The sequence below is a fragment of the Trematomus bernacchii genome, unplaced genomic scaffold, assembly GCF_902827165.1.
Source record: "Trematomus bernacchii unplaced genomic scaffold, fTreBer1.1, whole genome shotgun sequence".
NCBI lineage: Eukaryota > Metazoa > Chordata > Actinopteri > Perciformes > Nototheniidae > Trematomus > Trematomus bernacchii.
Window position 1 is genome coordinate 6,235,852 of NW_022987608.1, and position 21,246 is coordinate 6,257,097.

Below are 21,246 nucleotides of genomic sequence, written 5' to 3' on the forward strand. Positions count from 1 at the left end.
CAATTCAACCACCTTAAACCATATTGTTTATATTGCTTTTTGTAAATGTTTTCACAAAGCCTCATTTTAATTTGATGTCATCCCTGGGGATAGAGTGGGAGGAAAAGAGGGGACTGCAGATATGATCAAATTTAATTACACCTATTAGACACATTCTGCTCTGTTTGTAGTCGGAGGCTAAACAGGGGTTTGGTAGATCTCCAGCCACCAAATCTTGATACAACAAAGATATGGACGGAACGAGAAGAATGCACTTGCTTTTATCTAAAGTACTAATGCAAACCCCTGGGCAACGTGTAGCTGGCTGAACAAAAATAAAAGTCAGACATGGCATGCGTTTTTCAAAGCCGACCTCATGTGCAGGTTATTTTAGGTCAGTACAGCTTTTGAATGTTTAATTTGTGTTTTCAGTCAGGTGCATGATATGTTTGGCATTGATTTAGTCATAAACAACACTAATATGCAAATGGAGACAAAACTATTTTTTTTCTCAGAAAGTAATAAATGTAAGCCGTTATAAGGATTCACCTGCTGATTCACTTTTTTACACAGACAACTAGCATGAGTGTTTTGAACAGGATATATAAATATAGTGGCCTCGTGCATCAGGAACATAGTCAGACCAGAATTGCAAAGGAACATTTTAGCTACAACAGACATGATTTAAAAAAAAAAAAAAATGTGTTAACCTCAACCTGTCATTGCACTCATTGCCTTCGATGCAGCACCCCTCCTCCTCTACTTCTCTTATTTCACCATGCGGTTATATAATGAGAGATATAAACAATCAATACTTCCTTAACAACATATCAATCTGCCCTCTCTCAAATTAGATGGACAATGGGGACAGTGTCGCCAGATTTGAACTCATGTTAGGCGGGGTCAAATCAGGGTAGGAAACAAATGTTAGTCCCTACTTCCCCATTGAAATGAATCGGTAATTAATTTAGGTTTGACAGCACCTTCTAAACAGCACTGTCACATAGATGTCAGAGCTTCCTACTGTCAGTGAACACAAGCTTAATATACATGCACTTAAAAATAGATTATGTAACTTTGACCAAAATGTCAAACTAGGTCAAATGTTTAATTAAGATTTCTGTTCCACTTTAAAGTCTGCAACTTCATTGTGTTACGTACATTAATGAAAACACTCAACCAATAACTACTAAAAAACAGTAAAAATATGAACACAAAGTAGCCAGGCTAGATAATACTCAGTGATATGCAGGTGGGAAGTAACTAAGTGCATTTACCCAAGTACTGTACTTAAGTACAATTTTGGGATACTTGTACTTTACTTGAGTGTTTTCATTGTATGCTACTTTGTACTTTTACTCCACTACAAGTCAGAGGTAAACTTCACAGATTTGGATTAATGATGTGAAATACAATCAACTCTTAAATAAGTCTTTAGTTACACCTGGAATAAATTCACAAGCTATCCTGCAGTATAAAGTTATTAACACTAGCTGCACCTTTACCAGCTTTGATAACACATTCATGAATCAATAATTATAATAAAAACATATAATAAAGATTATTCTGAAATGGACCAATTTGGATACTTATTTGTATGCTAATACTTTTGTACTTTTACTTGAGTACACGACCCGAGTACTTCTCCCACCTCTAGTGATATGGATATTACAGGTTTTTTAAAGCTAAGAAAAACCAACAAAAAACACAACCAGCAAAACACGTGTTTTATAAATAGTATATTATATTTAAAATGTGATTTAAAGTGGACGACCGTTAGACTGTGATGTTCAGGACTCCCTCCAAAGATTGTACAGTTTGACGTCAGCTAGGCCAAACTGCACTGTTGAATTCAAATGTGTGACCGTTATATTTTTTAGCAATGGACTCAACGACTGAATTAAACGCTAGAGTTTGAAGTCAGCTAACGTTAGGCCTAGACAAAACTGTCTAAATAAAACCTAAAATGGTCGGACATTTTCTCATATCTGAAACATACACAACATGAGAGCTAAATAATCCGCATTTTGGCTGACCCGACAAAACAGTCAGATAGGCGGTTGACATAAAACAACAACATTTCTTCTAACATTAAACGTTTGAAAATAAGCGAAAAATTCTTACCCAGCACGTAAATCGTAGCAAAGTTTCATGAACACTGAGATTGCCTGTAGTCTGTTTTATCCTTCAGTACACCTGCTGCTCAGGACGTCTAAATTACCGCCAGTCCCACGGTGAAAAGCTGCTCACTCGGTCCATCCATCCCGATAATATCCGCTTGTATCTCCGTCCACCGACTAAACGTCGTGTCCTGCTGAGTGTTGGCAGGGGAAATACTGCGAAAGAAAATAACCAGTTGCGTCCCCCTCCTGACTGGAGAGAGCTGCCGTGACCAGCACCGTTTTGCTCAGAGCTTACAGATACTAGCTTGCTGCCTGCCTTCGTCTCTTGTTGATTTCTCAGAAACGGGCAGGGAGCCATGGAGCAGGGCCGAGGAAATTTCGTCAGTGTTCGGTGCTGCTTTCTTAAAGGGGCCGTGAGCGTGGAGAGATGCTTCGGAGACAGAGGAGATAAACCCGCCTCTTACCACCGCCCTGTGGCTGCCACTTTCACACTGTTACATTATAAAAACACGTGGGTAAACAATGGCGTCAGTATAATGTCATTAAGCATAGTGCAAAGTGACACAGAAGACAATTCATATTATTGTATTATTTTCTTATTATTATGGTGCTCTGGGTTTCGTTTGAATATATACTATGTTAAAATGCCTCATGGGTGTAAATAAACATTTAAAATGTCTAATTGTTAGGATTATTCGTAGTTAAATATATTCTGTTCAGTTATTCTTTAATATCAGAATAATAATAAGGTATTATTGCCAAGTGGGTTTTCACATCTTTCGCATATTATTAACACAAATATCTAAGCTCTTACTAAAATATATCAACATTCTCTGTCCAAATTAAATAAATAATTTAAGGAGACATCAAAGGAAAAGTACAGACCAGTAAAATTAAGTTTAGCTACTTTTCACTAACATATTGGCAATTTATGTTTCAAGGTCCATTCCATGACAACAATTCTCGTGGGGGAGGTACTGGGTCTAAATAAACTGATGTTAGAGTACAATGTGTTATTGTTAAAGGATGTTGTAAAAACTGCCAACGGTTGCTACACTAAACCATCAAAGTTCCCAGAATAAAAACCTACTGACCGAATGCCCCTCAAATATTGTACAATTGTATCACATAATAATAGTATATAATGTAGGGCCTATGTATCTTTTTTGTACAAGATATTTCATGTTTTACAATAGCAATCATTTTCACTGCTTACTATGACCAATTACCATAACTTAACATAACAATCAATGTATGTTTGTCTTAATAAATGCATCAAATTAATTAGGTTTAAAGGTGGATTCCTCTCTCTTCATGGTGCTCTGGGTTTGCTCTCTTGAGAAGCCTACTGAGGTCAATGAGTTTAAGATGAATGTAAACTTGAGCAGCATTTTTCTTGCAAATTAAGCGTTCCACACATCCAAAACAATACAATTTAGAACCAGAAACTTGACAGTCTTGAAACACCAACCTTCTCATGTTTGTTTTGTCCGTCTGTGAGATTCTTCTTGTCTTCGACATGTGACCGCCTTCCCAGTTATCCCTCTATTTCAGCAATTATGGTTCTGAGTTGTGAAGCAGTCTTGACAATGCTCCCGTCCCTGCACTTATAGTGCAAATGAATTTTGGATCTGATGGTCACAGAAGAGGAGGGTTTTGAAGGACCGAAGAGCGTAATGGGTAGAAAGTGAGATATAGAGAGAAACAGGAGTAAACTGACTTCTGACCTCTGAGATGAGACTATAGATTACAGGGAAGTAATCACAAGAACTCTCTATGTCTGCAGTCAGACTAACAATGAGGCCAATGAAAATCGGTGTATAGTCTCACTAGAGCTTTGGCCTGATTGTCCTTCGGCTACCATGTTGCCACTTTCGAGTTCTCCTCAGACTTTCTGTGAGCAGCCTACATAAGAATTCAAGCACAAAAGTGGATCAGACTTTCCAAGTTCAAGTCCTTTTTCACATAAAAAAATGGTCAGAAAAAGTCATAGTTGTGTCTCACCGTCTCCCAGTTGCAGCTTCTGTAAATGAAAATGCCATGTTTGTGTCGCTTTAGCTTTTCCTGAAGACCGAATTTCACATTTAGCTTGCCTGAACAAATTTGCCTATAGGCAAATGTCTGAGGCACTGACGGAGAAGACTTTCCATCTACAGTTCAGACATTCTGCAGACCTTTAAAGAACAGAACAGAAGATGTCTAAAGTCTTGAGAAATGTCCAATAGAGAAGTATTTTGCATCAGATCAGATGATATTCAAAGCACCGAGTAACTCCAACGTGTAATTATATTAGATTACTTGGCTTTTATTTCACATTAACGCAGATTACATTTCCTGGTAGAGTTGCGTCATTAAAAAGCACTCCATTGTAGGCTTGCGTTGACATATCATTGGATCTCTATCTGTAAAAACGATAAGCTTATTTGGGATATCACTTAGGGTTTTTATCTTCAGAGATTGTGCAGCAAACAACAGGCCTCGATGGGAATCCCCTAAGCTATTCTCAACACACTCACACATGTCCACATTTACATACACACACAATTGATTTGTTTCTGTTTGCAACCTTCTTCAGATGTCTTTCAGCAAAAGTACCACTGTAGAGATTTCCCAAATCCTCCCCCGGCCTTAAATTAGAAACTCCGTAATAAACCCCTTAATCCCAAATCGGTATTTTCTAGAGGGCTGCACAATCACGTGTGTCTTATGCAACTGGCGGAGCATCCAGAGTAAATTATAGAACAGTTGGGATGAGGGGGAGGATGGAGGATGAGCCTGCTGATGCAAAACACATTTCGAAAAGATGGTGGATTATTCACTGACGGGTTATAATTTTTACACATGATTAGCTATGATTCCAGACGGCTTATTTAATAGAAACATGCTCTATAATTACCTGTTTTATGCAGTAGATTGAGTTATTCGACAGAACTGTCCACATTGTACTCATTTGTAATGCTATAACTTGACATAGTGTTTGATTTGCTATATTTCTGAGGACCTTTTATTGACCTCATCCTATCATTTGACACTACTGTACCTGATCCAAGGTGTATGTCAGTGCTGCTTATTCCTATAATTAATCCCAACTATGACTTTCACCACAATTAAATCCCCTTACCCAACACTGTGATGTTTATTTTATTTGATCATACCAGAAGAAATATGGTTGTAGAAGGAAAACCTCCTTGATTATTCAATTTAACATTTGTGCATTTTGTTGCTTTTGAATTCAGCTATTTGTTTGTCAAATGAATAAACTCACTTCAAGGGATTTCTCTCATCTTTTTATTCTGTTAATACCTATGGTCACAAGTACAGAGGTACAAGAACACACTCATCTAAAATAAGTCTATATGTGGCTTTCCATTCTTTACCAGTAGATGGCACAATTGGCTCAGTGTTTCTCTACCCCCTGTGTGATCTCATTTAGCACAATAGTTTATTTAGGGTGCCAACCATGGCTCTCATGGGTCTGAATTATTTAGTTTGCCTGGCTGTGTTAGGACTGAGATAAAGAAGAGGGCACAGGGTCACGCTGATAGTCCAACCAACTTCTCAAGTTTCAATTTGAAGTTTTTTTCTCCATTTAAATATATAGACCAAATTATAAGAGTTGCTACTGTTGTACATGCACATGTGTCATGATTGTGAAGACCAGCATTCATACTTTAAAAGGCTCCCTCTGCTCCGGATCCATGCTTCATTATTGTACCTGATGTCACCTGAGGAGGTGTCTGGCTTCAGTTGCCATAACAACAAACCAAATAGGCTTGTGAAACCTGACCCTCCCATCTTACCTTTCACTCTACCTGCTGACAATAATTGACTTGGCAATACCCAGTGGCACCAGGGTGTATGTAGTTGTGATGGACTTGGCATAGTTGCCATTTCCAAGCCCTGACATGGCATCTAACGCTGCAAAAACAACATCATTGACATGAGATACACCTTTCTTATTTGTACTACACCTTGTAGTGATGTTACTAGGTTACATCTGTCAACGGTTTAAGAAAAAGGAGAATTTATGGTGCTCTCTGACTTCTGCAGCCATTTACCTCTACTCCAGCTCTTTGATCCAACACAATTACATGTGGCTAGAGACAAATTCCCACAATCATAAAAGTTAAGGGCTGCGACGAGCAGGCTTATCTTGGAATGCCGCAGCAAAGTGGCAGGTCTTAAAGTGGGCTGAGCTGTGGAAAAAATGTAAATAATGCAATGGAAAAGTTCAGTGTGGGGTTTAGCAGTGAATGGTCAATCATAAAGAGCAACATAGTATCTTAGTGGAAGGTTAAAGGAAGATATGTGTAGTAGCACAATGTAGAAACCTAATACATTTTAATAAGAAACTTTTGTTGAAGCAACTGTAGGCCCTTACAGTTATTATTGTATCCAATGTGAAAGCAGTAAGGAGCTTGACATTTTGGGAAATACACTTCTTTCTTAAAGCTTTAGACAGCAGCTGGTTAGCTTAGCTTAGCTTAAATACTTTAAACAGGGGTAGCAGCTACATGTAAAGCTTACTAAGTAAACCATTGTATCTAGTTTGTTTAATATGTGCAAAAAGAAGTGTTTGAAAAAAAAACTTGCCATTTAACTAAGCGTAATGTTTGATACCTCTTGGCCTCCACATAGTTCCCTGTAGTTGCTTGCTTCCCAGGCTATCTGTTTCCTCCTTTTCCAAGTCTTCATGCTAAAACAACTTCCCAAAATGTCAAACAATTGCTAAAGTTAAAGTTATTAATGTTAATAACTTAAAAGCATTCCAACATAGGATTTTCATCATTGTAGTTAAAAAGCTTGTTAGTTTGTTGATTGTAACACTTTCTACATAAAAACAAATTGGCTTGGGCTAAATACTATTTGCATATAAAAGGTCATATTGATATACAAATAGCCATAGCATGCATTTAAATAAATTCAGTTTTAGGCTGCATGGGGGCTACTAAATGTGATTTATAGGCACTTGTATGTGCACAAAGCTCACACTAAAAGTTACTCAGTAATGCTGATGTGTGTGTGAGGTTTTGGATCAAAGTAAGGACATTTATTAAGACCGGCTGCCACCATTGTTCTATGAGGATTAACAGTAACTCAGACAGATACACCCACACCAACCAACACGTGCTTTTGATGTTTCAGGTTCAACTTCCACACACCCAAACTGCTTTCTGAAAGTCAGCAGGATCACTGGACACAGGACAGTATGAGACAGTAAGAAATACATTACCTTATAAGGACAATGTTTCCATAGCGTACACAGACTGCACTTCAGGGTGCACCTCTGTTTAAAATCAGTCGTCTCTGTTGGATTTATTTCAAACGTATATATTTATGTCTCCCTCCATCCTTCTATCTTATCCACAATGTTAATTATCTCTTGATATAAAAATAGGACTTTATCATGATACATAGAGCATTAAAGCACCTAAAACATGGTTTCAAGTATTACATTGGTCTTGATAATATTTTTTTACCAGTCAAAAACTCAGCCAATCACACTACAGCCCAACTGTCATCAGTAACGATTCAAATATTGATCAATTCTGATTGGTGCACCGAAGTACATGACATCATGATTTTCCAGTTGAGCCTCTCCCACTTCAAACAATGAGATAAACACAATCAAATACTGAAATATCTCCTGTGAAAATCTAAAACAATGAATTATATGTTTAAGTTTGATCCAATCAATCACTGTTAAAAATAAAAACAAGGTTTTTTGGGTCTTTAAACTACATTTCTGAATTAAAGTTGATTGTTCATTGTATTTGTAATAGAGCTAGAAAGGAGACATTTCTATATTTGATTCAAATTGGACAATAGAGATAGGTCGTTAAATGGTTAACACATAACATCAATGATCTTTTGTGATGTCAATGGGAACAATTGGGTGTTCAGCAGTAACACTTTCTGTTACTCATCACTCTTTACCTCATATACCTTGAGTAGTGTTCATGTTTCGACCAGCCAAGCTTCCTTCCGGCAACAGACATGTAATAGGCTGCACAATACGGTTAAAAATTCATCATCAGGTCTTTAATTTTACAGTCACAATCATGTTTTCTTTCCAGTGTCTTGAAACCATAAAAAATAAATATACATTATGTTACAAAACATTTCCAGTGTCTTGGATCTATAAAAAAAACAAGGACATGTATCAACAGAACTGATTACAGGAGGGATAAACACTGGGGTTGTACGTATGGTACAAAGGCATTCAGTGGGTGGTAAACAAGACTTTAAGTTGCCTCATACTAGAATCGAAATGCATAGAGCTGGCATCATCTTCACTTTGAACTCAGATTGAGAAAATCTGACTTTGTCTATGTCATGTTTGGCTTAAAAAAACTGAATTTAAAAAAAGAAATCCATCAACGAGTGTTATATAGTAGATTTTTAGATTCTAGTCATATGTCATGTTTTTATTCCATCAAATACAAATTAATCATTTTTTGTGAGTTAAAAGTGAAACTGACTCCAACCCTAATGTGCACATCTACTGTAGGTCATGTTTTTGGTAACCAGGAGTGTGTTGCTGTGAACAAACAGGCAGGATGGACACTGGAAAAGAAGGCTTCAGGTTCATAGTGCTCGAAATGAAAAGCTGAGTTTTCAACAGGAGGGGGAAGTCCTCTCAATTCTACATAATTAGTTCATTTAGGCCCACTGTGTGCACGTACATTCTAGGTCACTTTCACATCCAAACATAACGCCTTCTGTCCATAATGTGTGTGTTTTTGTGAAAGTGGCATACAGTTTGTTTGTGTAAGGCCTTAATTCAGGGACATTCTCTGTTGATTTAACCAGCATATCGAGTGATTTTCACAAGTGGAAAGCTTTCCCAAAATGATTTTTTAGTAAAGAAACGTATCCTCGCTACAGCTGAAATACAAAATAGATCATTTCTTCTTCACCTTAAACAATATCTACATGTTAATTACAGTCTAAATGCACGGCATTGAGAGGCTATGAAAGCCTCATTTGAGTAAAAAAACAAACAAACAATAAAAAGAGCACTTGGTGTGTGACAGCGCTGTCTGGTGTCATCGTCGAATGTTTCCGACAGTCAGTGAAATTAGGCGTCAGGTTTGATGTCTGACATTTCAAGGGACTTGTAGTCCTTAGAATCCTTTAGGACTACAAATGCACCAGCATGTATTTAAGTCTTAGTTCATGTAGTGATTATTTATCTGCCCTTTGCTAACTTTGCCCATTGATCGGGCGACATGATCACCATGGAGGAACATCCTTTTGGGGCTTCATCTTCTGATTCTCCGACAGTGGTTTTGGCACACATGGCTCCACAGCATCCTCTCTTTGTACAGTCCATCATTCCCTTTATTATTTCTCACACCTTTTCATTATCTCTGCTTTCTTTCCTGCCTTGGGCAGTGTTAAAGTCTTCAATTAATACTGCTCTCTAGGGAGAGGGAACTTGAGAAGGGATTCAGGTACGGAGAAAACGTTCCCCCCTTTTCACCCAATTCTCAGCATCTGTCCGTCTTCACTTTTCCTTTATTTTGTTCCCATCCTCTTGGCTCTTTCCTCTCCCAGCAGGTCTTTGCTCCTCCTCTCACAAGGGCAGGCTGGTCTGGGTTTTCCTAACAGGTCAGATCGAAGTCTCGTTACTGCCACTGTTAGCAGGAGATATGGAGGGAGGGAGGGATGGAGGGAGGGATGGAAGGAGGGAGGGACGGGGTGATGCGGGGAAGGAAAGGAACATGCATGGTAAACATGAATGCAGGGATGCAGGAAGTCATCATGCAGCATTCAAGCAGGATGGTCATATCATTCATGCTATAATTGAAGTAATAGTTTGACATTTGAAATAGGATAGTTTCTAGCCGAGAATAACCCATTACCACCTTTAAGCCTATACACTAAAAATGATGCTACAGCAGCAGCTTGTTAGCTTAACAAAAACCCCAACAGGAAACAAATTAAATAGTCAGAATAGCTTTTGCTAAAGCTAACAGAATCCACCTGTCAGCAGATCTAAGGCTTACTCACTAACACATAATATCTTATTTACTTAATAAAAAATATGTATTTGTTTATGCCATACTAAATAAGTAAAACAAGCAGAGCCAAGCTAGCTGTTTTGGATTAGCTAAGCTAACTAGCTGCTGGCTGTATCTAAGTTTTTACCAAACAGATATGAGAGTGGTATCAATTTTCTAACTGAGCAAAAAAGAAAAGAAGTTTACTTTCTAGAATGTCAAACTATTCCTTTAACTATGGATCCTTTTATGATACATGCATATTGATTTAGTTGATGTAATGCTCAACCGATGTTATTCAACAATCTTTTCAAACCATTTATAGCATCAAATTGATTTTAAATCCTTTAAAAAGAGATTCAAATTACATTATGAAATGACGAGGAAGCAGCATTCATATGCTCTACTAAAAAACTAAAGGTCATTGTTACATGCCAACATTTTCCAGAGAGCTACTCACTCTGAGTCAGACTCGTTGTCTCCATTCACCGTCCCTGCCTTCAAGTGCATTGCTACCCCCCCGTTGGTCTCCCTGTAGATGGCGGGGGGCGGGGGCCCGGCACTGATCTGTGGCCGCGGGGCGACGGGCGGCTTGATGATGGAGCCGTTGTCGTGGTTCCCGGGGCGAGAGCCGTCGTTGGAGGCCAGCGAGGGCGGGCGGGACGAGGGGGTCATGATGTTGACGGAGGAGAGAGCCGGGGAAGAGGTGTGGTTGTTGTTGGGGGGAGAGGAGGTGATGGTGGGGGTGTTGTAGTCGCTCAGCTTCTCCCTCAGACGGTTCTTCATGTTCTTGTCGGTCAGCGGCGGAGGGTAGCTGATCTTGTTCTTTAAGATACCTGACACAGGACAAAGAGTTCTTACAAAGTAAATCACATTAACCAATTAAACTCCATTTAAAAAAAACCTTAACCTTACCTTTCCTCTGCTCCGGGTGGTGGTTGCTGTTGCCGTGCGGTGTGCTAGAGGGCGCTGCGTCCCTGGCGTTCTCAGCAGGAGTTTCCCTCTCTCTTTCCCCGGTGTGGTTGAGCTTATTCTCCTGATGCAGCTCCACGTTCACCTTGGTCTCCACCCTCAGCCTGTTTGCCCCGGGGTCCTCACTGTCACTGGCTGTGGTGGCGTCTGCCGGCCAGTAAGGCTTCACGTGATTGGATACTGATTCCACTGATGGGGAAGCAGAAATGTTAAAGCTAAAATACAGTCAGCCTCAAAATGTGCTAAAATGACAGTTGCCAAAGGTTTGAAATTGTACTCAACATCAAATCCTGGCAGTGAGGAACTACTCATACTTTACTAATTGAATATCTGCGCTAAAAAGGTAGCAATTCAAGTCCTCATAATGCAAAAAAAATGGCCCAAGTCAGTGTTATACTACTATATGGTTATTTTACGGTGGCATTTATGTGCAAATTTAAACTACTAAATATACTGTGATGAGTTTAATTTATAGCATTCATCATCTTTTATAAATTCTTCATATATTTTGTCCATAATGTGCATCTGAAAACATAAATATTGCTTGGATTACAATGTTTTCCTATATACTATAAACGTGACTTAATTTTGTATCTCATGTTGAGGCTCACCAGGACACGCGCCTTTAGGCGTGCTGTGAACGGGCTGCCTCTCGTTGTTCCACTTGGGCTTGACGTCGATGTCATCCTCCTCGCTGTCGGAGGAGTGGGAGGAGGCGTAGGAGGAGCTGTGTTCGTCGCCTGACAGTTCGCTGTCTGAGTCCGAGTCTGCGGAGACAACAAGAGAAGGTCAAAGATGAACCTTTATTCATAAAAGTGACGCTTTGACCTCATTCTGCAGGGTTCATACATTTTTTCACGAATGATTTTCAATGACTTTTCCATGACTTCTCCATGACCTTTACCTAATTTTCCATGACCAAAAAAATTACTCTTTCTCAGCGGTACCACATGGAACAGGAAAATAAGGTCTGCATATGAAACATGTTGTGCCTATCTAAAACAAATCAAATAGGCTTACTAGCTTCTACACGCTAGAGCAACTAAAATCTCTCACCAGCAAAATACCTCGTCAGTTAAATGCCATTTTATGTTTCATTACTATACAATACAGTAATTACTATTTCGGCGATTAGATAAAATATAAATTATATTTGATGCAACTTTAGTTACATTTCCATGACTTTTCCAAAACTTTGGGAAAAATATTGTTTTCCATAACTTTTCCAGGGCCTGGAATTAGCATTTTGAATTTCCATGACTTTTCCAGGTTTTTAATGACCGTAAGAACCCTGATTCTGTAACTGGATAAAGAGGTATGATGACCCACCATCTCCCTTGGTGCCGTTTCTGTGGAACAGAGGTCCGTCCAGATCTGTGTGTGCTAACCCTTTAGCTGTTCCTGAAGAGACACTGGGCTTCTGACCAGATTCCTCCCTGTGTGGACGAAGACAGATACAGAAAGAGAGGGGAGGAAAGTGGGAAAGAAGAGGAGGAGATTAAGAGGAGGCAGAGAGAGGGGAAGTACAGTGTCGCTGGAAGCCCAAATCGAGACGACTAATCATTTAAACATAATTACAAAACATTAAGGGGCTCCAACACAGACGAAAACATGCATCAAATTGTCAATAAAGTGGGTGATTGATATGCAACAGAAACAGCCATCTACTGTATAATGTAAATGTTTTTGAATCTCAGAGTAAGTTGTCATATTAATATTGTACCGTCTTTTTTGTACATCTATAGTTTGTTTTATTTTAAATGTTATACTTCAGCATCATTTTACACCCAAGCTAATTCCTTAGTGTTCCTTAGTGTTCCTTACTGTATGTGTAAACCTACTTGGCAATAAAAACTGATTCTGATCTACCACAGATGCATACAGTACATAGTGTGTAATTCAATACTCATAGCTAATTGAATATATTCCAGGTTTGGTTTGGATGTTGGCTGGAAAGCAAAAACAGCATTAAAGACTCTGACCCGTCTGATCTGAGAGAAACTTCTGGAAGCAGCTGGCGACGTGCCAACAGCCGCAGGGAAGAAGTGTGTGTCTGTATTACATTCCCCCTATAACAGGTACAGTCCCATCCCCCTTATTCCCCCAGTCTCCCGCTCTTGCCTCTCCCCCCTCATCCCCCCTCTCGCACAGGCAGCACGCCACCCCGCTTCCCCCTTCCGGCGTTTTCTGCTCTTGTTGACCCCCAGTGTGAGCTCGCGTTACCCCGGATGACAGATTTATGAGGCGAGGCGTACAGTCAGAGCTAACCTCAGTTCTGTATAACTCTTCTCCAAACACAAGGTATATGTAACACCACTTCACTGCGATGAAAACATGTCTGTGAGACGTGCAAACACAAGGCTGCAGGTGAGATTAGCCTGAGATGATACATCCTGGGAGGGCTATCTCTCAAATGTCAATGTCTTTTTTTAGAGATTAATCAGGAATACCCTTGTCCTCATGCTCAAGTGCAACATGCTAACACTTCAACAAATTAAACCATGCTAATAAACACCTTCTCAACTCAATAGATTATTTTCAACAATATGATTTATATTAGCGAAGAGCTAGCATGGAGCAGTGGACACAATATATACCAAAATTAATTATACAACAGCCGTGCAATAAAACTCAAAAACCTACTTTAAAGGAGGTTATAATAATCACTTTTTAAAGTTTCAGTGCTTTTAAGCTATATACAATTAACATGAGATATTGCAAACGTTTTCACGATTTTTCACTGTACTGTAAAAGCAATTATTGTACACATAGACATTTCTTTACTCCTTAAATCAAAAAACCTACATTTTAACACTGTTCCAAGTCAAATGAACAGAGTTACAGTTAGCAGCTTCATTTAGGACATAAAACAAAATGACAGCATGTATGTATATGTGGTGCGGTTTGGAAGCACATTTTTCATGATGCATTTCAATGAAAGGTGATTTTCCTGTATGTGTGTTGGGTTTTGCAACAAAGCCCCGTGCCATGCTGGCAAATCTCAGCTTCCTCTCTCATGCAGGCAGTTTCTCTACAGTAAAATTCATACAGCATGAATTTGCAGAAGAAAAGAAAGAAAAAACCCTAGAAATGTAAAGATAATTCAAAAATATTATCTTTGCTTTGGATAAGGCAGAAAGTAAGGTGTGTGTGTATCTGCAAATTGTATGTGTGTCTTCATATAAATGAAATCAGGGGCTTGGGTTGTGTTAGTATGTTTGCGACATGCAGGGAGGAGGAGGTAAAGACAGTGAAAAGGACCAACAGTCACACAGAGTTCACGCAGTAGAAGCAGCCATGCAGTCAGTGAGCCTGTTGTACCTGAGTGTGTAAGCCAGGTAGCTGCTGCGGCTCTTGGCTGACCTGAGTGTGCTGTCCAGGGACACGGTGGACTCTCCGATGCCCGAGCGGTACAGGGCGCCGTCTTCTGTGTACGTGTTGTTGCAGTTGAGAGAGCGCTGAGGACGGAGGGGCGAGAGGATGGAAGGGGAGGAAAAAGAGGACAGAAAACCAAAAAATAAGACATCTTTTGGAGCCAAAAAGTGACAGTTAAAATGAAAGACTGCACATAAAATGACATTGAAAGCTAGAAATACCTTTACAGCTTTAACATAATAAGAACCGCATCTACTCACAGTGAGCAAAGAGGCCCTGGTGGTGCTGGATTCGTCCTGAATGCTCTTCTTCCCTGTGAAGATGTTCTTGAGGTTTCTCCTCACCTCTCTGTTGAAGATGATGTGGAAGAAGAAGATGAAGACCCCCTGTGAAGAAATAGCAAAACAGATTGTTTTAAAAACTGGGGGGTAAGAATCAGATTGAGAAATGTTTTATTCAACCAAAGGAGGAGAAATTTAGTTTCGTTACAGTTACCCATTAAATAAATTAATGAAAACACAATAAAAATTCTAAATCGAAAAAAAGAAAAATAATAATGTATTAATTAATAAATACAAAATATATATAAGCAAATATAATTTATAATATATAAATAAATATAATTACAATGTATCGAAACTAGTGCCATGATGACAAGGCTGAAAATGGGATCTATGTGTAATGCCGAATAGTATATATACAAGATATATCAAAATAGTAGTATTTAATAGTATTACTGCCAATGTAATTGTTACTGCACAAAGACAAAGATGCATCCTGAGTGATTGTATGTAACTGCATCATCAGCTGTTGATAATGATCATGAAATATGTTTAGGTGAACCTGTGTTACCTGCAGGCAGCTGAAGACGGCGAACAGGTAGTGGAATGTCATGACGTCGCTGTTGACCGCCAGGAGGCCGAGCATCCAGGTGGTGCTGATGAAGAGCAGCAGGAGGAAGGCCATTCGTAGTGCAGGACTGAGGAGGCAAAGATGCACATGGATCAGCATTTTATATCCATTTGTCTATGTTGTCTCATATATAGAAATATGAAAGTGACTTACATAGCTCCTGACTTCTCCACATCCTTCTGCCTGCGACCACAGGAAGCCTTCGCAGCCAGGATAAAGATCACTATGTTCACCTAGGAAGATAAAATATGTTGGGGTATTTTATTTTAATATTTGAGACTTTTAACTTATATGGTTTAATCCGCAGCATTAAATGTTCAGATGACATTACAGTTTTTTGATAATCACAAGAACCAGTCATTTGGGGGAATATCTTAATTCAGGCACATACCAGGACGACTACAAAGATGGGTCCTGCGAAGCTCCAGATGAGTGTGTCATGGACGGAAAGCCAGCAGAAATCTGGGTTCCCGTAACCCTGGGGGTCAAGACCTACTGCCAAACCTAAAGACACACACAGAAGGCACACACAAATAGAATTAAAGAATCTTACAATAGTTTTAATTACAAAACAATCTTCTTTATCCCTGGTTCTCCTTCCCTCTCTACCTCACCTGCAGTTTTTAAGGTAGTGCTACCAACATTCTCCCCCTTTTGTTTCAGTATTCTCTATCATCTTGATGACTTATTACTGGCATTTATCATTTTCTATCATTATCTTTTTCTATTTCTGGATCTCTGTAGGTCTTCCTTTAAAAATCGATATGTCTCTCACACCATGTCTCAAATTCCAATAATCTTTCCCTGGAATCTACTACTGCCAAAAACATGTCAGCACAACGCACACCTTTTAATATATTACTCTAATCTTAACATGCATCAAAGGGTTATACAAAAATGGCAGGCTTGAAAGAGTGCAACTAATTGCCGATACTAGATGATTTAAAATCTTGCCTTTATTTCAAGACGAGATGAAAGAGTGAAAGAAGATTTATGTGTTTGCGGCATGTTGAGATTAAATTCCCAGCACACGCTTATCATCCACAATTGGATGTTTATTTTATCCACGTAATTAATGCTACTGTTTTGTGTTCATTTAACATATTGTGAACATCCAAATTATTTTTTCTTTCCTCCCCGTTCAATCATTTTCCCACGAGGATCACAGCCTCTTCAGGACATACAAGTCACAGCACGAAAGCATCCTGCCTTGTGTGTGTGTGTCTGTTTGTGTGTGTGTGTGTGTGTGTGTGTGTGTGTGTGTGTGTGTGTGTGTGTGTGTGTGTGTGTGTGTGTGTGTGTGTGTGTGTGTGTGTGTGTGTGTGTGTGTGTGTGTGTGTGTCAGTGTGTGTGTGTGTGTGTGTGTGTGTGTGTGTGTGTGTGTGTGTGTGTCTCACCAGTGATAATAGCCGGTATGCCCCAGCCCATGGCGTAGTAGAACCTCATGTGGCCGTGGTTGATGTTCCGCAGCTCTGTCAGCATGCGGTAGATGTGCAGCCCCTCCACGAACATCCAGGCGAAGGTGCACATGTAGAAGTAGTGGAGGAGGATGGCTATCACCGTGCACACAAACTGGAGGGAGATCAAACAAAAGACAGAGAGAAAGGGGAGGAGGAAGAGAAGACAAAGTATGAGTGTACATTGTAAGGGAATCCAGATAAGAGATACAGAAAAGAGCAGCTTTTGTCTTATTGTCTTCCCTGATTTCCCTTTCTATAACATCCAATAATTTCATTTTTAAAGTGTTTTTAATGCAATGTATTTTCTGTTAGCCGATGTTTTGTTAGTGTATATTTCGATAATCATTTATTGGAAAAAATGCCCCTATAAACCAAAAGTTCAAGCCTTTTAAATGTCATCTTGTTACAACTATGAAACATTTGCGCTTCTATTGGCTAGCGCTCTAATACATTGTACATGATAGGCTCAGGGGTGAGACATCTATAAGTTGGTTGACCAATCACAACAGAGCTGGCCAGCTAACCAATCAGAGCAGACTGGGCTCTGGTTTCAGACAGAGGGTGAAAAGAGGTGCTGCAGCACAGGCAGTATGAGGAAAATAAAGAGCTTTTTGAACATTAAAGCATGTAAACATGTCACAGTAGAGGCCAAAACACAAATATGAGCCTGACAATTAGCATAATATGGCCAAATTAAATAAATATGTTTATTGTATATGTCTTATCGGGCTCCAGCTAATTTCAATGGGGATTTTTGACACATTTTGATTAAAATCAGCAATATTTACAGCTCTATAGCTAGCATGCATACCTCTTCTTTTTTTCAATGATTAATGTCTTTAAATAAAGCAGGTGGATGTAATCTATCTCCACACTCTTTTATCTCCTTCCCTCCCTATTTCCAGGTCTGTTACTGCACTGGAGGAATGCAGTATGTCAGGGAATGTCCCAGCAGATGGAACTGTATTTTAGTGTAGCTGTGTATTGCTGCAGAGATCAGAGACAGTAAGAAAGAGACTGCTTTGACAGGGTTATAAATCATGCTGCAGATGGCCCTGGGCACACACTGACAGCATTTCACACACACACACACACACACACACACACACACACACACACACACACACACACACACACACACACACACACACACACACACACACACACACACACACACACACACACACACACACACACACACACACACACACACACACACACACACACACACACACACACACACACACACACACACACACACACACACACACACACGGCTTCTGGTTGCAGGTGACGCAGCGTGTTGTCAGTCAGAGATTGAGTCCCCCTCATCGCAGTCAAAACACTGTGAGTCAGTACGTTTCTGCATAAACTTACTGACCCACATCTACTTTCCTAGTTTGTTGGGCTTTTACTGGGCTTATTTGCTTAAGATTAATGTCTTTGTTTTAGCTATTAGGGCAATAAAGTTATTGCTATAGCAGCATCGGTCTATGCAACCTGGGTTTACTGCATTTTCACAGAGACCATTGGACTCAAAACGTACATCTGGTTGACGGCATGTGTCTGACAGTTATTGCCCACCACACAGTGTAGACATCTGGTTTAGCAAGACTACTCATTGCTGACACATTCATTTTAAAGAACACTTTATTACAAGAGATGCTAAAAGGTTAGCTAGATATTGTTCTAATAGGTACATTACTGAGCATGTTTTCTGACTCCTTTCTACTGTTATGATTGGCAATTGACTTTTGATGAGGACTGTTTAGGATGGTTATGGTTAAGCATAGTTAGATAGTTTTGTTTTTTTCACATGTTTTGTATTAAAGAGCCCCAACAGGTTGCCAAAAATTAATTTGACTATGAAAATGATGGATTAAACATATGGCATTTATGACACTGCAAGATTGTCACATCACTACATCACTACACTTAATGGACTAAGCCGATTGGAAGTGACTTACAATAAGTGCACCCAACTATTTATTTATTATCTCCTTATGTCTCCCCAAGGCCTACCAAGTGTGTCCTAACCTCATGTCTTCTAAAATTAGCAGGATCTCCGGTCAATTATCAGATTAATAATGTTTTCTGTACCACAGACATGCACAAGATTTATCAAGTGAAAACTAAGACGTTGTTTTGGGAAACCTTCGCCAGTGCCTACCGCCCTGAAGCTGGCTTCTGGAGACAGGTACCAGTCACAGCATGTCTCCACTACTGGCACTGCGAGGTGTGTGTGCATGTGTGTGACTCCAAATGTCTGTGTCAGCAGACTTCAAAGAATTCCCACACCTCTTGATCCTGTACTGTACTGCATATGACCTACCCAGCTCTAAACTAGGTTACGGCTTTAACATGATTAGCTTATTAGATTTATCAGGATATTACACGTTCTTATAGTTACAAGGTAACAACCAGCTGTGAGTGTCAATTCAATCAAATGAACCTATAGGGGGTTATATTCGGAGATAGCTTTGGCTACCAGCACATTCCTTATTATTACAGTCATTAGCCAAGCCTCAAAACTCATAATCTGTCAAATAAAGACGGTCTCAGGTAGGCCTTGGTTCATTAATCCTAGTAAAGCCCCAGTCAGCGCCATGTTAAGATGGATGCCTGCAGGCCAAACAAATAGCATTGAGTTTTTAATTCAGTAAACACTAGATCTTTATCCCCCTTCAGGTTCCACCATGCCACAAGCATAGGAAACTGTTGTGGTCCTGTACCGTATCTTAGTTTCTTTCCATTTAGATGCACAGGGCACCATTAATGTACCTTTTCCTGATTTATATATATATTATAGCATAGGAATACGTGAAAAGAGGTACTAATTTTCTGTAATGTACAGAACTTCTTGTCTGGGATGACCTCCTGTCAAAATGTCAGAAGCAGAGTTAGCTAGGAAAGGCTATTCAACGTCCAAAAATGTACGTTTAACTGCTGCAAAATTAAGAAATGTATAAGTAATGGATCAACTATTAAAATAGTTAGCTAAAGTAACGGATAAACTGTTAACAGAGTTGGCTTAAAGTGATGGATAAACTGGTGAAATAGTTGATTAAAACTAAGGGTTAAATAGTAAAAACAACTAGTTAAAAGTTTTTGAAGCTGTAATAGCTAAAAGTAATGGCTACATTTTGAAATTGGCTACAACAACACTCACCGGGTTGTCCGTCTGATTGATGCCGAGCAGGAAGACGAGTTCAGAGAAGAAGAGCGCTGCCACCAGGTTCCTGTGGATGGCGTGGAGGTTGGAGCGGAGCCGGCGCAACAGGCACAACAAGATGAAGGTGAGGAGGAGGAGGAACAGGGAGACGGACACCGTGGTGTAGGTGACGATCTTCAGAGGGAGAACGTCACCGTGCTGGGGGGAGCAGAGCCAGGAGTCAATGATAAAGTCGGAACATATCTAAGTTAGATGTTTATGGATCTTCTGAGATATACCTCTCTCTTTGAAATGTCCATGAGCACGGCGAAGCTGGTCATGTGGTTACACTGGCAGCTGATGTGGCTGTTGTTCCTGTTGAGCACCTCGCAGCCTTTAGCCGACCAGCCGCCTGTACCTCCGATCCTACACACACACAACAGATGAAAGTTACAACTTCACAGCAAACGTCATGAATGCTTTCTCAAAAGTGAAGTCCCGAGTCCAACTCACGCGATGGAGTGGTTCCAGAAGACACACACAGGTTTGGTTCTCTCCTCCGTCTCCAGCATGGTGTACTCCAGGGTGATGGGGGGGTCCAGGATGGGAGGAAGAGGCGGACCCTCGCTGTGCACCGAGGCGCTCACTATGGCTGTGTTGATCACTGGGCGGTTGGGGATCCTAGAAAAACATTACAAAATACAATTAAGTATGACCCAAAAATGTTTTAATGAAAGGTTTTAATCACTGACCTATAGTAAATGTAGCTTTTTATGGCTTTATCACACAGACGCACACACACACACACACTCTCATGAACATGAAATCATACTGTGCATAACAGACCCACACCTATGTGTTAAATGTCTTTGTTTTCCTTCTGTTCCTAACATATTCTTAGTAGCTTTTTCTCTTTCCAAACACATAGTCCTGTTCAAATGTTCTGTCTAACTTAAGAGGATTTTATAGGCACTGATAAGGTTGTTCCTTCAAACATGCCTACAGTAAATGTTATGAGAGAAGCAGTCACATGGTTTCTTCAAATTGTTAAATGATGCATTATAGTCAAGTACAGTTGAAACTATTTGGAGTTCAGATTATATATAGGCTCTCTTTCATTCATTCGCTTAGGTTTTGTTTGAAATTGACTAGATAACACTTCATAATTTAATCGTAGCTTAGAGCATGAGACATCAGTGTCATACAGTGTGGCAAATAAGGCAGTTGAAAGGTATTTGAAGAACGATTAAGTCATTAGTAGCCCCTAA

General features: G+C 39.7%; 2 protein-coding genes across 7 annotated transcripts in view; both read right to left on the minus strand.

The window, feature by feature from the left end:
- Positions 1-2,499, minus strand: part of gramd4a (GRAM domain containing 4a) — a 43,618-nt gene extending 41,119 nt beyond the window's left edge. Inside the window, exon 1 of the mRNA XM_034131377.1 lies at positions 2,104-2,499. Coding sequence (XP_033987268.1) covers positions 2,104-2,132 — 29 coding nt within the window. The 5' untranslated portion in view covers positions 2,133-2,499. The remainder of the gene's footprint in view (positions 1-2,103) is intronic.
- Positions 2,500-8,122: 5,623 nt separating this feature from the next.
- The window catches only part of celsr1a (cadherin EGF LAG seven-pass G-type receptor 1a), an 81,298-nt gene continuing 68,174 nt past the window's right edge, over positions 8,123-21,246 (minus strand). For 4 of the 6 annotated variants that reach the window (XM_034131429.1, XM_034131428.1, XM_034131426.1 and 1 more), the window contains 14 exons: positions 20,492-20,659; positions 20,278-20,404; positions 19,997-20,197; positions 16,765-16,939; positions 15,759-15,871; positions 15,521-15,600; positions 15,308-15,434; positions 14,716-14,841; positions 14,402-14,538; positions 12,410-12,516; positions 11,692-11,847; positions 11,024-11,269; positions 10,569-10,944; positions 8,123-9,709 (listed from right to left, as the gene is read on the minus strand). In XM_034131429.1, coding sequence (XP_033987320.1) covers positions 9,682-9,709; positions 10,569-10,944; positions 11,024-11,269; positions 11,692-11,847; positions 12,410-12,516; positions 14,402-14,538; positions 14,716-14,841; positions 15,308-15,434; positions 15,521-15,600; positions 15,759-15,871; positions 16,765-16,939; positions 19,997-20,197; positions 20,278-20,404; positions 20,492-20,659 — 2,167 coding nt within the window. In that variant the 3' untranslated portion in view covers positions 8,123-9,681. Of the gene's footprint in view, positions 9,743-10,568; positions 10,945-11,023; positions 11,270-11,691; positions 11,848-12,409; positions 12,517-14,401; positions 14,539-14,715; positions 14,842-15,307; positions 15,435-15,520; positions 15,601-15,758; positions 15,872-16,764; positions 16,940-19,996; positions 20,198-20,277; positions 20,405-20,491; positions 20,660-21,246 lie in introns of all 6 variants that reach the window. The other 2 variants (XM_034131427.1, XM_034131425.1) reach the window with 2 other exon arrangements.